At 44.5% G+C, this 17,050-nt stretch overlaps 2 protein-coding genes across 2 annotated transcripts in view; one reads left to right on the top strand and one right to left on the bottom strand.

Moving 5' to 3' along the window:
* The first annotated feature begins 3,022 nt into the window (after positions 1 to 3,022).
* Positions 3,023 to 9,648, top strand: Thrsp (thyroid hormone responsive). Its single transcript, XM_008844203.3, has 2 exons — positions 3,023 to 3,689; positions 7,959 to 9,648. The coding sequence occupies exon 1, from the start codon at positions 3,218 to 3,220 to the stop codon at positions 3,668 to 3,670; it is 453 nt and encodes a 150-aa protein (XP_008842425.1). The 5' UTR covers positions 3,023 to 3,217; the 3' UTR covers positions 3,671 to 3,689; positions 7,959 to 9,648.
* Positions 9,649 to 11,086: 1,438 nt separating this feature from the next.
* Ndufc2 (NADH:ubiquinone oxidoreductase subunit C2) overlaps positions 11,087 to 17,050 on the bottom strand; it is a 6,443-nt gene continuing 479 nt past the window's right edge. The window contains exons 2-3 of the mRNA XM_008844202.2: positions 12,705 to 12,848; positions 11,087 to 11,226 (exon numbers count right to left, since the gene is read on the bottom strand). Of these exons, the coding sequence (XP_008842424.1) occupies positions 11,177 to 11,226; positions 12,705 to 12,848 (194 nt within the window). The 3' untranslated portion in view covers positions 11,087 to 11,176. The remainder of the gene's footprint in view (positions 11,227 to 12,704; positions 12,849 to 17,050) is intronic.

Below are 17,050 nucleotides of genomic sequence, written 5' to 3'. Positions count from 1 at the left end.
GCCGCTTCCTGTCTTTGCTGTGATTTCCTCTGCTGCTATGGCCCTGCTGGAGCAGATATGGCCTCTTGGAGGGCACAACCAACCCTTCTCCCGAGAAGACCCTGCTTCCCCCTTCCTGCCTCCTTCCTCTCAACAATTCTATAATTTGTCTGAGCCTAGCCTGTCCCCTTAGGATTCCAGTCTGTGTGTGTGTGTGTGTGTATGTGTGTGTGTGTGCGCGCGCATGAGTGCATATGTTTGTTCACACATATGAAGGACAGAAGTCAATGTTGGTGACATTCCTCAGGAGTCACCACTTTTTAAAAAATAACATTTATTTTTTTAATTTTATGTGTATGAGTATATTGCCTGCATGTATGTGAGTGTACCCATGTCATGCAATGCTGCGGAGGTCAGAAGAGGGTGTCAGATTCCCCTGGAACTGGAGTTAAGGACGGTTCGAAGCCGCCGTGTGAGTGCTGGGAATTGAACCTTGGTCCTCTGTAAAGGCAGTCAGTGCTCTTAACTGCTGAGCCATCTCCCCAGCCCCCCAAAAAACTTATTTATTTTTAAAAAATATTTTATTGGGGTTGGGGATTTAGCTCAGTGGTAGAGTGCTTGCCAAGCAAGCGCAAGGCCCTGGGTTTGGTCCTCAGCACTGAAAAAAAAATTATTTATTATTTTTTTATTTTATGTGTATGCATGTATTGCCTGCATGTAGGTAATTGCACCCGTGTCGTGTAATGCCCATGGAGGTCAGAAGAAGTTGCTGGATCCCCTGGGACTGGAGTTATGGACAGTTGTTAGCTGCCATGTGGGTGCTGGTATTTGAACCCGGGTCTTCTGCAAGAACAACCAGTGTTCTTAACCGCTGAGCCAGCGCTCCAGCCGCCCCCCACAAAAAATTATTTTTTATTTTATGTGTATGTTATGCCTGCATGTGTGTAAGTGCATCTGTGTTGTGCAGTGCCCCCGGAGGTTGTGTCGGATGCTCTGGAACTGGAGTTTACAGATGGTTGCTAACCCACCATGTGGGTGCTGAGATTCAAACCTGGGTCTTCTGTAAGAGAAGCTAGTGCTTTTAACCACTGAGCCATCTCTCCAGCCCCCACGTTTTTTATTTTTTGAGACAGGGATGCTCCTGTTTCCATCTTCTCATTGCTGGGATTATAAGCACAAGCTAAATGATTGGGCACCACACCCAATTTTTTACATGTGTGCTGTGTATCAAACTCAGGTCCTCATGCTTACCCAGCAAGAACTTTACCAACTTAGCTATCTTTCCAGCTGTCTGTCCTCTAATATGACACATGGACAGTCACATTTTATCCAGGGCTTTCCATCTGCCATGGAGACCTGAAGGCAGTCGTGGTTTGTAGTCTGCTGGCTGGGTGTCTCTAGTCATGCAGACTCTTCTCAGTCCTTCCCAGGGCTCCCCATGTATTCTGCAGTGCTTCGTGCACAGAGTTCATTTTATTCACTTAATTGCTAATCCCCTCTCTCCTTTGTCCATTAGCACTCTCACTCTGCCCTTCTGCTTCAAGCCCAGAAACCAGGTGCTTGGGAGGAACCAAGGCTCAGAAGCCTTAACAAAGACAAGTCCTCATCTACAGATGCAGCAGGGGCAGCTCAGGGCTGATCAGGTCACTAGGCGAAAGAGGGAGGAGGCAGCTGCTCCAGAGGCTCCAGGGGCCTGTTCCCCATGTCATGCCGGAGTCAGCTCTCTCAGACCTGATCACAACAGAACATTGTGTTTGCCAGTTCTGCGTCGGTGACCCTGGGCTTGGCTACTAAGGCAGAGAGTAATGCCCTTGGGGACCTAGACATGGACTCAAAAGAAGTTACTCAACCAGGACTGGAAAGACTTTCCTTTGGAGATTTCCACACTTTTCAGTTACAGTGCAAATGCTGGAGCCCAGGGAGTCTGGCTGCAGGGCAAGTGTGTGCAATGCCAGGACCCTAACGCCAGTATCCTTCTGGCTTCATGGTTTTGAGTTGAACCCACTATTCAGCAACTGAGGACTTTGAGAATTTTACCCCAGTAAAGGTAAAAAAAATCCCAACAAAACATGACTAGAGAGAAGTAAATTAATCAAATGGTTATTTAATTATGTTAATTTTTGGTAGTGATGCCTCCTGTAGGCAAGCATCCTACCACTGAGCTACATTTCCCAGTCCCTAAACTTTTATTGTTTGAGACACGGTTTTATTTTGTAGCTCAGGCTAGCCTGGAACTCATTATGTACCCCAGGCTGGCCTCAAGCTTGTGGCAATCTTACTGTCTTAACCTTCTGAGTGTTGGCATTACTGATGTGATTCAACATGCCTGGCAGATTCTTTTTTTTTTTCTTTCTTCTTCTTCTTCTTCCTTTTTTTAGTCTTTTGGAGGCAGGAGCTCCCTGTAGCTGCTGCAGCTGGCCTGGAACTCACTATGTAGACCAAGCTGGCTTTGAACTCATAGAGATCTACCTGTCTCTGCCTCCCGAATTCTGGGATTAAAGGCATATGCCACCATGCCCAGCGAGATTCTTTAATTTAATAAATTAATTTTGAGAAGTTGCTCTTTTCCAATTTAATTTAGGGTTCAATTTGATGCAAAGTCTTTAACCTATTGAAGTTATACTGAGCTGATGTATCTTGCTGGTGGATTTTTTTCATAGGGAAGTGCTTGGTGGAAAAGTACCCCTCTAAAAAAGGCTGCCTGGACCTAAGTGTGATGTCACACATACAACTGGACTTCCAGCCCCAGCTTCAGTGCTCTGTTCCATACCAAGCTGTTCCATTTCGACATGGTTCCCATGTTCATTTCACAACTAAGTACCCAGATTGAAGAAGTGAGCTGTGTGCATTAGGAGGCTGCCCTAAGCAAACAGCATAGAGGCAGCTTGACTTCAAGTGACCAAAAAGAAATATTGATTGTTCTGCAGTCAAGAGCACCAGGTGCCAAAGGGAAAAAGCTCCCCTCTGACTGGTTGGGCAGGCTTCTAAAAGAAGAGCTGGACTTTCATTGAGGCAGCCATATAGAGCTGAATTGACAAGCACAAGGCTGTCAGGTTTGTCCTTGGGTAGATGGATCACCTGATGTAGACACTGGGGACCAAACCCTGGGATTGGCTTAAAACAGGCCTGTGTTGATCCAGTGGCTGGCTTTGGCAGCTTGTCAATCTGCTGTCAGATCAAAAGCCTAGAAATAGTGTCAGGGCAGCCTGCTGGACTCAGTTTGAGAAAGGAGGCAGCGATGCAAGTGCTAACCAAGCGGTACCCCAAGAACTGCCTGCTGGCCGTCATGGACCGGTACTCAGCTGTGGTGCACAACATGGAGCAGGTGGTGATGATCCCCAGTCTTCTGCGGGATGTGCAGCTGAATGGGCATGGGGGCTCAGCCCAGGAGGGGGCCCCTGATCTCTATTCCTACTTCACCATGCTTAAGACCATCTGTGTGGAAGTGGACCACGGGCTGCTTCCAAGGGAGGAGTGGCAGGCCAAGATAGCTGGCAGCGACATCACTGAGGCTGAGAATGAAGTTTCTGAGGCAGAGGAGGCTGATGAAGAGAGAGTCTCAGGGGAGCTGGACCTGGAAGCCCAGTTCTATCTGCACTTCTCCAGTCTCCATGGCATCCTTACCCACCTTACCCTGAAAGCCCAGGAGGTGACGAGGAAATACCAGGAAATGATGGGACAGGTCCCATAGGCCTCCAACTCTAAGGAAGGTAATGGTGGCTGGGCTAGTGGGTCAGAATCCATGAAGGGACATTCCAGGGGAGGAGGTGGATAATGGTACAGCCTAGTAGGAGGATAGCTGAGTGCTCACATCAGGGTATTGGGACTATCACTTGGGAGGGCCCAGGACTGGCCTGCCTTCCTAACCAGTATTGGTGAATAATGACCATGAATTGCTACAGAAATAAGAAAAGTAGCCTGTGAGTACATACCCCTAAGTAAATGTGTGTGTGTGTGTGTGTGTGTGTGTTTGTTAGTATGTTTGTTTGCACAAGTACGTTCTCAAGGCCAATTTTGGGGCAGGCAGGATTTGAGACAGGATCTCATTGTATAGCCCTGCCTGGCCTGGGACTCAATATATAGACCAGGCTGGCCTCAAACTCACAGAGATCTGCCTAGTTTGCCTCCCAAGTATTGGGATTGACGATATGCATGGGTAAGGTCAATTTCTTTTAAAAATAATTTTAATTACATTTTTGTGTGTGTATACTCATGCTTGTGGAGATCAGTGGGCAACTTGGGGGGTCGGTTCTCTCTTTCCACCATGTGAGTCCCAGGGCTCAAACTCTGGTTGTCAGGATTAGCAGCAGGCACTTTTACTGAGACATTTGGCCAGCCCCTTTAAAATATTTATTATTATTAATGATTATTGTGTGCGTGCATGGGGGAGGGGTGCCATGGTGTGTGTAGAGGTCAGAGGGCAATTCTGTGGAGTCAGTTCTCTCTTTCCACTTTTAACGTGGATTTTAGGGATTGGACTCAAGTCTCCAGGCTTGGAAGGCCAGCATCTTTACCTGCTGAGCCATCTTGCCATCCCAAAGTCAACTTTAAGAACTTGATTATAGCTATGGACATGTCCAGAGTTAAGATGCATAGTGAACTTGTAATTCTAAAGGATATACTATCCACTAATGCCACCCACAAATCCTAAGAACCCCTGATGTCATGTGTTAGGAACTTCCATGTACACACATAGTAAGGCCAGCAGAAATCTAGTTGCTTGACACAGAATGATCTTGTATAATCCTACAAAGATGAGGGTATTTTTTTAATGTTTTGAGACGGTGTCACTCTACAGCCCAGCTGTATTCAAGATTGAACTCTCCTGCTACTGTCTCTTGAATTCTGGGATTACAGATGTGCAACACCATGCCTGGCTGCCAAAGATGAGTTTTATCATTTTAATTTTGCAAGATACTTACCCACGGGAGATGTATTTATGTAGACGGGCACTGCATTCTATGTGTATATGGCAGTGCTGCCCAACATGTTTTCTTCAAGTCATGGAACATGGAAAAGTATTCTTCCATGGCACATGGGAACATATAGGTAAGGCTGCTCACAGTGCTGCTGTAATTGGCAGGGCTACTCTGATCATCTCAGCTTGCAACCTGCCAAACAGCAAGATGAAGGGGCTAAGTAGGCACACGAGGTGTGAAAGTGTGCCAGTTGTGAATCCTTGAGCCCACATATCCATGCACAGAGGCTGGGGGAGAGGGGAATGAGCAGCAAGCAAACAGGTGGATGGCAGAGGACAGCATGTGGGAAAAGGACCTCAGCCACAGCCATGGGCTCCTCATAGGTAGAGACTTGGGGAAATCAGACCACAGCATCTGCCAGTTTTGACCCTGTGCCATCTGCCCTCCCTACTTCATTATAAACTTGTGCTATCAGTTATAAACCATATATATTACTTGATATAGGACTGAGGGACAAAATTTTAGCTCCAGAGCTGGCTGCATGGCTCATCAAGAAAAGGTGCTTGCCACAAAGCCTGATTACCTGAGTTCCAGCCCCCATGGTGGAAGAAGAGAACTGACTCCCACAAGTTGTCCTCTGACCACCACACTCACATTGTGGCATATGTATGCCAACTCCCCTCCCCCAACTAAATAAGTAAGTATAAGAAAGTGTATCTCCATTTACTAGTAAGGACATTAGAGCTGGAGAAATGACTCATCTGAAGTCACATAGTTAGGAAGGGGACATAAAGAAAGGCAAGGCATGGTGTGTTCTCAGAACTCAGGAGGCAGAGGCAGGAGGACCGTGGGTTCCAGGCCAGCCTCATCAAACCAAACAGACAAAGGATGACGGGTCCCAGATTTGAACTGAGTATTCTTTTCTGTTATACTCACTCTCTGCCATTTAGGATGATGGGGAATAAACATGGCCCCTCTTCCCTCACATAGACTAGAGAAAAATCCGGTTTTACTTTCTCCACCTTAAACCCAACTGTCAACCTCAGCCCTATTTCCCTCTCCCCTTGAGGCTTCCTGGCTGCTTTCCTAAGGTTCTCCTTGAGTTAAACTAGGCTGGGTCAACAGCAGGGATCTCAAGGGAGCTGTGTCCTCAGTGCCTGCGTCACTAATGGGCTGTGAAGCTGTGAAAAACCACACCACTTCTTCAGGTTTCAGTTTCTTCACTGATAATAACAGTAAAAATAACAACTTGCACTTGAATAGTGTGTAAATCACTGGCATACCAATTATCTAATGAATTATCATTACTTTCAAAACTTATTATTATTGTGTGTGTATGACATGTGTGTTCATGTGCATGTGTAGTGTGGAGGTCAGAGGAGAACTTTGGAGATTTGGTTCTCTCTTTTCATCAAGCATTCCAGGGATTAAATTCAAGTTACCAGGCTTATGCAGCAAGTGCTCTTACATGCTGAGCCATCTTGCTGGCCCACTAAAAAAAAATTTTTTTTGGTCTTTTTGAGACAGCGTCTCCCTGTAGCCCCAGCTGTCCTGGAACCTGGAACTCGCTATGTAGACCCAGCTGGCCTTGAACTCACAGGGATTCCCCTGCCTCTGCCTCCCTCCCTAGTGCTGGGATTAAAGGCGTGTGCCACCACGCCCGCCCGGCTAGAGTTCTAATTTTACAAAGCTCAGAGAGGACCAACCCCAGCAGCGGGACAACACTGCCATCTCCAGGTCTACATTAGCAGAAGGACGTAATTGCTACATTTCCACTCTGGGAAAAGCTCTTCCTGTAGCCCCAAGGCTAGCCTGGAACTCCCTAGGCAGCTCAGGCGGACCTCTTATCTCTGCCTCTGGAGTTCTGGCATTAAAAGTGAGCCCCCCACCCACCGCCTTCAAATTTTAACTTAATTTGTGCAGGAGTTTATATATATACATAGAGACCCTGTCTATATACATAGACCCTGTCTATATACATAGAGACCATGTCCAGCGATTTTTATGTTTTCATTTATAAAGAAAATTGGGCCAGGCATGGTGGAGCACACCTTTAGTCCCAGCACTAGGGAGGGAGGCAGAGGCAGGGGAATCCCTGTGAGTTCAAGGCCAGCCGGGTCTACATAGTGAGTTCCAGGACAGCTGGGGCTACAAGGAGACCCTGTCTCAAAAAAAAAAAAAAAAAAAAAAAAAAAAAAAAAAAAGGCCTGACAGGCATGGTGTTATATGTCTATAATCCCAGCACTTGGGAGGTAGAGGCAGGAAATCAGAAGTTCAAGGCTATCCTAGGATACATGGCATGCTTAGGCCAGCATGGGCTACACAAACGTTTCAAAAACCAAACCAGGGCCAGGTGTGGTGGTGCACACATTTGATCCCAACACTTGGTAGGCAGAGCAGGTGGATCTCTGTGAGTTTGAGGCCAGTCTGGTCTACAGTCAGTTCCAGGCCAGCCAGAGCTGCATAGTGAGACTCTGTCTCAACAAAACAAAGAAAAAAACCACACCAAACTGAGAAAACCCTGGGGCCCTGAGAAATAAAATAAGCCCCAAATCATTTAGTAAATGCCCTGGCCTAACTTGAGTCTCTTTCCATCTCCTCTGGTAGATGGAAAGCAAGTAAGTATAAGAAAGCAGGCTCCTCCCTTGGAGCCTGAAGCCCACAGTGGAAGTGGGAATTGGGGATGGCAGAGGTAGAAGTCATATTCTTCAACTCATCAAACAGCTCTAAAGGCCAAAACAGTAGCTCTATCCTGTAGTAGTCCAGCACACCCTAACCTGATTTTCATTCATGGAGTTAGTACAGCACAGCAGCTTAAAACTCTGGGCTCTTGTCTTAGCTCTGCCATTGCCCTCTATATGATCCTTCTGTCAATAAGACGTAGAGGAGGAACCAGACAAGTAAGCCCAGCTCTGACAGCCTTTGACACTGCAGACTTGGAAGTGCTGCCAGCTCTCCAGCAAGGCCAGTATTTCATTCTCTGTCAGCAGGCACAGGATAGCACTTCAGATGTTCATATTTATAGACATCTGGCTTTTTAAATATTTCCACATCCCACAGGTCACGTTACACAGAAGGCAGACTCTGATGAGGCTCAGCAGTGCATCAGCCTGGAGACCGGAAAGGAAGGCTGGACCTGCAGCTGAAGATTGTCTCTGCAATGCTTCCCCACCTTCCTCGAAGTACCAATTTGCCTCTGGTTACCAGCTAGCCTGTATGATGTTTGTTGCTGCTCTCCTCTTCCTCCACTTATCAGCTTGAGGGGGTGACTAGTGGTTAAGGCAGTGTGGATCAGTAGAAAGCAGATTTGTTAGCACATGATCCAAGTTCATATCCCTCTTCTCTGCAGCCATCTACTTAATGGTCATGATATTCACCCACTGGAGCCCAAATTCCCTCCTGTATAAAACGACACTGCTGTATCTACCTCACAAGGTTATGAAAAAACAAAACAAGATGACTCAAAAGCCCCTTGCACTCAAGAGCTCTTGCAACTGGCCGGTTTCCTCCCATCTTCCCCGGTGTACTTGCTGGGGTCCTTGCTTTTCACCCTCCAGGAGAGGTAGAGGTGGAGTTCTGTGGAACAAGCAGCTCTCCTGCTGGATCTGCTGACCACTGATGAGGCTGAGCACGGGTGAATTACGAACCTATTTATTGCAGTAATGGAAAAAATGTGATGTGTATGTCTTTATGAAGAGCACTTTCTCTGATATAATTTCATGGTTTACAACTGGACTCCAGTGAGAAGACAATTTATTTGGTTTTTCCCCCAATCTGCAAATAGTCATACTGCCACCCAATCTGAAGCCATGTACCTAACAAGTTTACTAATCTCTAAAACCTAATCTGATCATAAAAACTAAGCCTGAAAACAAAAAGGCTCTGGACAGCATTTGGAACTGATGGTCTGTAAAGAAATAATCTCTCCTAGTACTGGAGGGGGGAAAGGCACTTCCTGTCTGGGATATGTGGTCTTCCTTCCTCCGCCCTCAGCTCCACCACAGACTATGCTAGGTACCAAGCCCATCTTCCCCAGAATGACCCACCTGAGCGCCAAGCTTGTATCATCAGAATGTTACTATTCACCCTGTTGAATGCTCCCCCGGCCCCGTAGTATTACAGGGAGAGCTCAGAAATACAAACCTGTCATTGCTGGCCAGATAGCTCAGTAGATAAGGGTGCTTGCCAAGCCTGACAACCTGAGTTTGATCCCCAGAACCCTCATGATGGAAGGAGAGAACCAACTCCAAGTTGTCCTGCATATTCATGCGTGCTTTCGCACACACGCACACACGTTAGCACACACGCGTGCGCGTGCGCGCACACACACACACACACACACACATAAAAAAGTAAATAAAAATCTTTTGGTGAATCAAAAGTGATGACATGTTTTAATCCCAGCACTTGGGTAAACTGAGGCAGGAAGATCAAATGCTAACTGGTTGTGCAGGGAGATTCTGTCTCACAAAAACTCAAATTACAAACAATCCCCCCTTTGGTGACTTCCCAATACTTAAAGGATCAAGTCAAAATGATTTTGTATAACACAAAACCCTTCATAATCTTACTTGCTTTGTATTTTCCTCAAATAAAAGAGAAGGCAAATAGTTTATGAAGGGTCGGATACTACTTCAGACTTTGCAAGAGAAGGCCTTCGTCACCCACGTCTGCTGCCATAGCACCAGAGCAGCCATAATCAACACATACATGAACACAGCTGTGTGCCAATAAAACTTTATTAACTTTGGGTTGTTGGTGATATAGTTCAGTTGGCAAACTACTTGCCCAGCATGCATAGCACTCTGGCTTCAATTCCAAAACTGCATAAATTGGGTCACATTCCTGTTATCGGGAAGGTGGAGGCAGGAAGATCAGAAGTTTAAGGTCATGGCTTGGCAACGTATGAGTTTAAGGCCAGCTGGGCTACATGAGACTTTGCTTAACAAAAAAATAACCCTCCCTGCCCACAACTTTCTCAGCAGGAGGATAGATTTGAGTCACAGACTGAAGTTTTTCTATTTTATTGTTTGTAGTGGCTAGGGATAGAACTAGGACCTTGTATGGGCGAAAGGCACTCTACTGAGTTCTATACACAGCCTCTAAACATCACTGGAAAATCTTTTTTTTTTTTTGGTCTTTTTGAGAAAGGGTCTCCCTGCAGCCCCAGCTGGCCTGGAACTCACTATGTAGACCAGGCTGGCGTTGAACTCACAAGAGATCCACCTGCCTCTGCCTCCTGAGTGGAAAATCTTTTAAATGGACCAGTGAGATGGCTCAGTGGATAAAGGTGCCTACTACAAAACCTGACAATCTAAATTAGATCTCTGGGGATTGCATGGTGGAAGAACTGACTCCTGAAAGTTGTCTGCTGACCTCCACATACATGCTGTGGCATGAATATACACACAATACATGTGGAAAAAATATTTTAAATCTTTCAAATGTCTTTAAATTGGGTGAATTAAGGGGCCAATTAAGATGACTCTGGGGGAAAAGCACATGCCACCAAGCCTTCCAACCTGATTTGGATCCCTGGAATCTGCATGGTAGGAGAGAACTGACTGTGCCACCACACACGCACGTGTGCGCGTGTGCGCTCACACACACACATACACACACACACGTAAATTTTAAATAAAAAAAAACTGGGTTAGGCATGGTGGTATACACCTTTAATCCCAGTACTCAGGAGGCAGAGGCAGGCAGATTCCTATGAGATCAAGGCCAGCCTGGTCTACATAGTGAGTCCTAGGCCAGCTGGGGCTATAGGGACACCCTGTCTCAAACAAAACAAAATGAAACAACCAAAACACCTGAAAGGAAAATAACTTTGTGATGAACCATTTTTCTGGTTTTTTTTTTTTTTTTTTTTTTTTTTTTTTTTTTTTTTTTTTTTTTGCAATAACAAGGATTCAAAGGCAGGTGTGGTGTTAGCATACACCTCTAATTCTAGCACTGGAGATGCTGAGATAGGAGGATTGCCAGTTGGAGGCCAGTCTGGGATACAAAGAAGAAAGTCTCAAGCTGGGCGTGGTGATATACATCTGTAATCTCTTAACCTACGAGGTAAAGGTAGGAGGATCAGGAGTTCAAGGTCATTCTTAGATACATAGCGATTTCAAGGCCAGCTGGGGCTACATGAGACCCTGTTTCAATATAATAAACAAGTAAATTTTACAAAGGAGCCAGAGAATTCATAGTAACTATTTTAATATGTCCCATAAAATTCAGAAAAAACATATCTTGGTGGAACAGGAGCAAGCCTTTTGAGGACTTCAACGTACTGGATTGAATTCTTCAAGAATTTCTCCATAAGTTTTCTTCTCTGTGAAAGGAAAAATCATTAAGCCTCATTTTAAAGTTGTATTTTTAAAATTGTATTTCTTGGACTAGGGATACAGCTCTACTAGGGAGTAGAGTACTTGCCTAGTAAGGATGAGGGCCTGGACTCCTACCTCGGCAATGAAAAAAATAAATAACGATGTTTCATTTTAAAAAGACAAAAACACTAAATCTTACTGACGGAAACTGCTGTCATCTGAATGTTGTGTCTCCCTAAAATTCATGTTGAAATCCAGCCCCCAGTGCTATGGTCTAAGGTGGAATGTTATCAGGCCATGAGGACTGAGTCATGAATGGGATCAATGTCCTTACAGCCACTAAAGGAAGCTGGCTTGCCTCTTCTACCATGTAAGAACCCAGCAAGAAAGTGCTATCTATGAAGCAGAATAAGCTCCCACCAGGCACTGCAACCATCAGAATCTTGATCTTGGACTTCTCAATGTCCAGAACTGTAAGCAGTAAATTTCTGTTTATAAGGCATTATGTTACAGAAACCCAAATCAATTAAGACAAACTCCTTAGAATGCCCTTATTTTCTTGTCCTCACTGATGGCTTGTCAATCATTGACATCTTACTTCATGAATCTGTAGTGGCATCCCGTTGATAGTCAGGAGGGGTAAAGTGCTACCAGGGTGTCCCCTGGTAACCAGGGGTATCCTGGCTAAAAGACTAAATAGAGAGGGTACAGGAGACGTCAGCACCTGATTGTTCAAGCTCTCCACACTCCCACTGTCAGTGAGGTGGCTTGGGAAATGCTTATCCTGAGCCTGCCTTGCATCACTTTTAACCACCTTGTATCTTCTTCCTCTTTGTGCTCCTCGTTTCCCTTTCTACATATTATTCCTTCCTTCATCCTTTAGCCAGGAGACTCCTGGCATCCCTTGATGAGTGATGGGAGGCAAGAGAGGGTTCCCTACAGTTGAGGTGGGTGTTATTTGTAAGTGCTGTAGTATAGGCTCTGTGCTAGAGGCTGGGAAAGCAAAGAGGAAACTGCAGTCCAATGAGGGAGACAAAAACATACAATATAAAGGTAAAAAGAATGAACAGATGTTTCTGTCAAACAGGTGAACTCAGCCTGTAGAAATGCATCACACCATGGAATGGATTTTATCAATGGTAATCAATAGCTGGTTTAAGCAGAGAAAGGTGACGAGAGTCACTGTTAGTACAAAGGAAGTGAGCCAGAGGCAGGTGCCAAAAGTTCAAGCAGAGAAAGCAAGTTCAAAGTTGAGCAGAAGGTTTGGGAAGGAAAAGGGAACTTGGGCTTTAGCTGCAGCACAAGAGAGGAGAGCTACACAGCCAGAGAAAGTATGCATGATTCAAGAGATTCTTGGGAGTCAACAGAGCTAGACACAACCTGAAGCCATGGCATGGAAAAAAAATTAACCAGGGAAAATGAGACAGAGCAAAGAGAGAGGATTTTTTTGTTGCTGTTGTTGTTTACAATGAACTTGAAATACCTTTTTCAGGGAAGTCCTCTGGATGTAATTTCATATACCCAAACATGTCGTGGTCCCTCACAGCATACATATAGTCTTGACGTTTTAAAAGATAATATCCAGCAAAAAAAAAGGAAGTAACATACAGAAGCTGGCGATGCAAACCTGTAATTGAAATGACAATTCCCAAAAGCAAAAAAATCAGTCAAAGTGTATAAAGAATTATATCGTTACATTACATTTCAGACACATCATTTACTATTAGGTATTCTTGCCAACATCCTTTAAAAAAAAAAAACAAAAACAAAAAGGCCTCTACCACCCAGCTTTGTTTCTTTAGAGACAGGATCTTGTATTGCCCAGGCTGGTCTCAAACTTGCTGTGAGGCCTCCATCTCCCAAGTGCTGGGATTACAGGCACACACCACTACACTGGGTTTTTATGTAGCACTGGGGATTGAACTCAGGCTTCATACATGCTAGACAAGGTCTGAGTTGTGTCTCTAGCCTGGTTTTTTTGAGACCATGTAACAACTATATATCCTGAGCCAGGCTAGAACTCCTTGAAAAAAAACTAACAATCATGAAAAGTAACACTAAGTCTGCAAACGAGACTATCAATAGAACCAAGGCTTTTCCAGTTACGTATTCTCTTTTGTACTTTAATAGAAGCCATCAAATAAGACAGTCCATGTAAAGGAAGAAGACACTTGCAAAGTCATTTTTTAAAGATTTATTTTATTTTTAACTATGTATACATGTGTCTGTGTGGGTTTGTGCACAGGAGTGCAGGTGGTTGAGGAGGCCAGAGGCATCGGACCTCCTGGAGGTACAGGTGGGTGTGGGCAGTCTGACATGGAGTGAGTGATGGGAACATGAAAAGATGTTAAAGAACATCAGTCATTAAGGAAATGGTTCAAAATGGCAATGGGGGCTGGAAAGATGGCTCAGTGGGTGAAGTACCTGCTATGTGAGCCCGAGGACCTGAGTTTGGACATCTAGCACCTGAGTAATGCTAGGGCTGGGAGGAGGAAGCAGGAGGATTCCAGGGACTCGGCCACCAGTCTAGCCAAAATGGCAAGTTAGGTTCAGTGACAGACCCTGTCTCAAACGAGTAAGGTGGAATCAGAGGAGAGACTCTACATCAACCTTTGGCCTCCACATGTACACACATGGGCAAGTGCACTCACACACATGCATACACCATACATACACATCACAATAGATTTTTAAAATTAATTTCTCATGTTAGCATACAAAATCATAGAACACAAGATCTTCTTGAACTCATTTAGTAATGTATGCGTATCCATGTTGGGCACATCACAGTGCCATTTGGAGGTAGGACAACTTGGAGGAGTTGGTTTTTCCTTCTATCACATGGGGTCTCAAGGATTGAACATCATGCTTGATGGCAGGTATCTTTACCTATTGAGCCACCTCACTGGCCACCGAGATTGTGTAAGTAGAGGTTTTGTAAAATACTTAATGCAGGTAAGCAGAAAAAGGTTTTGTAAAATACTTAATACAGGTAATCCTAAATTCTGAATTAAAAACAGAAAAACATTTAAACATTTTTTTTTCTTTCTCTTTCAGAAAGTTAAATGAACTGGTTACACAAGGTCTACACATGGTCTAAAAGCAATTTGGTATGTCTCTACATCCCAGTTTACATTTGCACATTGACTACAAATGTACATTTGTAGCTATACTACAAAAATAATCATTAGGAAACCCTCACTGGGTATGGTGGCCCAGGACATAATCCTAGCACTTATGAGCCAGGGTGGGGGTGGGATCCTGAGTTATAGCCCAGCCCTGGTTCTTGTCCAGTCTTTGCTTCCTAAAGACCTAGATGCTAGCAGGCTCCGGCTGCCACAGCTGTGAGTTATTCCCACCACACCTTCCCCACCAGTATAGAGAATATTCTCTAAAAATGTGAGCCAAAATGGATTTTGTCCTCCCTTAAGTTGCTTTAGCCAGGTATTCTATCAAAGTGACAGGAAAAGAAACCGACAATATGCATGAACATAAACTTGTGTCACAACTGGGCTTTTTGTTTTTTGGTGTTCCCTTTGAGACAGGGTCTCCTTGTAACCCCAACTGGCCTAGAACTCACTATGTAGACCAGGTTGGCCTTGATCTCACAAAGATCCGCCTACCTCTGTCTCCTGAGTGCTGGGACTAAAGCGTGTGCCACCATGCCCAGCAACAATTGCTTACTGGTCTGTAAAGGCTGGGACCTCAGAATTCATATATATTTAATACATTCCTTCACTAAATACTTATTTCATTATATTTCACCTCACTACATTCCAGACACTGAGCCAGAAAAAGCTTCACATGAGGTACATAACTGAGTCTGGGGGTGGGACCACACACACACACAAAAACCCAGCAATAGTAAAAGAATTCTAAATGTGCAACAACCAAAGATTAATTCAAAATCAAATGCATATGCTGGGTGTGATGGAGCATATCTTAACTCTAGCACTTGGAGGGCAAAGGTGGAGGAGGTCTCTATGAGTTCAAGGCCAACCTGGTCTATATAGTAAGTTCCAGGTCAGCCAGGGCAAAATAGTGAGACACTGTCTCAAAAAAACAACCAAACCTAACCAAACCCATCCACACCTACACCCATACCCACACACAAATCCCCCACTCCCATCAAGTACATAATGATCTGTGATTTTTGGCAGCACCTGCCCACGTGGCACTGCACAACCTCTCCGCAGTCTTGTTTCTGAACTAGCACATTCACTTTACACTGCAAGCAGTCATGCCATGCAACACCAATAAATGGTCTCTGAAACACCTCAGCTCAGATTTGAGAGTACTGGATGTTATGAATTGCAGTGTTTTTACTGCATATGCAAAACTGTCTTCGCTAATAGAAACAGCAACTTAATTATGGGAAACAAAGCATATCTTTGGGCTACATTGTTAGATAAAAACATTCATCTCAGTTTACAAAATTGCTTTATTATTCAATGGTAAAATTATATGCATACCAAAGAATTGTTTTAAAATAAACTTCTTTAATGATCTACTAACAAAAAATATTTGATCTGCACATTTATTTAAAACACCTATACATCTGGGGCTACATAAAAATTTCTTGGGTAAAAATATGTTGTTGGCATGCATGTGGTACACATAAATACATGCAGGCAAACATTCATACACATGGAATAAATAAAAATAAAATCTCTTTTAGGCCGGGTGTGGTGGCGAATGCCTTTAATCCCAGTACTCGGGAGGCAGAGGCAGGCGGATCCCTGTGAGTTCAAGGCCAGCCTGGTCTACATAGTGAGTTCCAGGCCAGCTTGGGCTACAGGGAGACCCTGTCTCAAAAGGACAAAAGTAAATAAATAAATAAATAAATAAATAAATAAATAAATAAATAAATAAATAAAATCTTTTAAAAATGTTCTCATTAGTTCCAATTAATGTTCCATACTGCTGACAAACTGACCCTCTGAAAACAGTCTCATCACTGCGCGCCCTCAACTCTCAAAGCTCCCACCTGCCTAAAGAATAAATTGCTACCATCTACTTAATCTTGATAGCCTGAATACCATAACCTTCCACCCTAAATAATCAGATGCACCCCTTTAGAGGTCCTCATCTCCATTTGCCTGGGTCTAGTTTTATAGGCCTAGAAAACTGTTAAGTTTTACCTTACATTCAAAGTTAAGTTCAGGGCCAGTGAGATGGCTCAATGGGCAAAGGCTGACCACCGGAGTTCAACCCTCAGGCTCCATGTGATAGGGAGAGAGCATCCTCAGGTTGTCCTCTGACCTCCACACACCCATACCCATACGTACAGTCAGCCAATCAATGCAAAAAGTTCAGTTCAAAGACATCCAGAGCTTTTTTCTCCTTTCATCTTTGGAGGTCTACAAAGCTACTGTGTCAATTATAATCAAGGTAGTCTCTGGCAGGAGGCCAGTGACATACTAGACTATACAGCTCACTGGTTTTTGATAGCCTCCTATTCAAAGTGTGGCCACCAGAACAGCAGCAGTAGCAGTATCTGGGTACTTTACACATCCGGCCCCTCCTCAGACCTTATGAACCAGAATCAGCATTTTAACAAATTCCTAGACTATTCTTATGCACTTGAAGTCTGAGAAGCTCTGGCTCTGAGCACACACTCAAACCAAGCTCTGCTACCTACTAGTCATGCGACCTTGGAAGAGCACTTGACCCTCTTGGGCTCTGTGTCCTCGCTTGTGGTAATATTGCCCTAAAGTTTTTTGAGATCTAAATGCTATGTTCAGAAGAGTGTCAGCAGTGCATGGCATAGAGTGTGCGCTCATTCTGCACAGCGCGAATTGCGAGCAGCCCCACTTGCCCCCCTCCCCC

This window comes from Nannospalax galili, unplaced genomic scaffold (assembly GCF_000622305.1).
Source record: "Nannospalax galili isolate Female #2095 unplaced genomic scaffold, S.galili_v1.0 scaffold278, whole genome shotgun sequence".
In the NCBI taxonomy this organism is placed as follows: Eukaryota; Metazoa; Chordata; class Mammalia; order Rodentia; family Spalacidae; genus Nannospalax; species Nannospalax galili.
This window is presented reverse-complemented; position numbering and strand designations above follow the sequence as displayed.

Excerpts from the sequence above, each read along its gene's own strand:
- Thrsp (XM_008844203.3), top strand. The coding sequence starts at position 3,218 with ATGCAAGTGCTAACCAAGCGGTACCCCAAGAACTGCCTGCTGGCCGTC.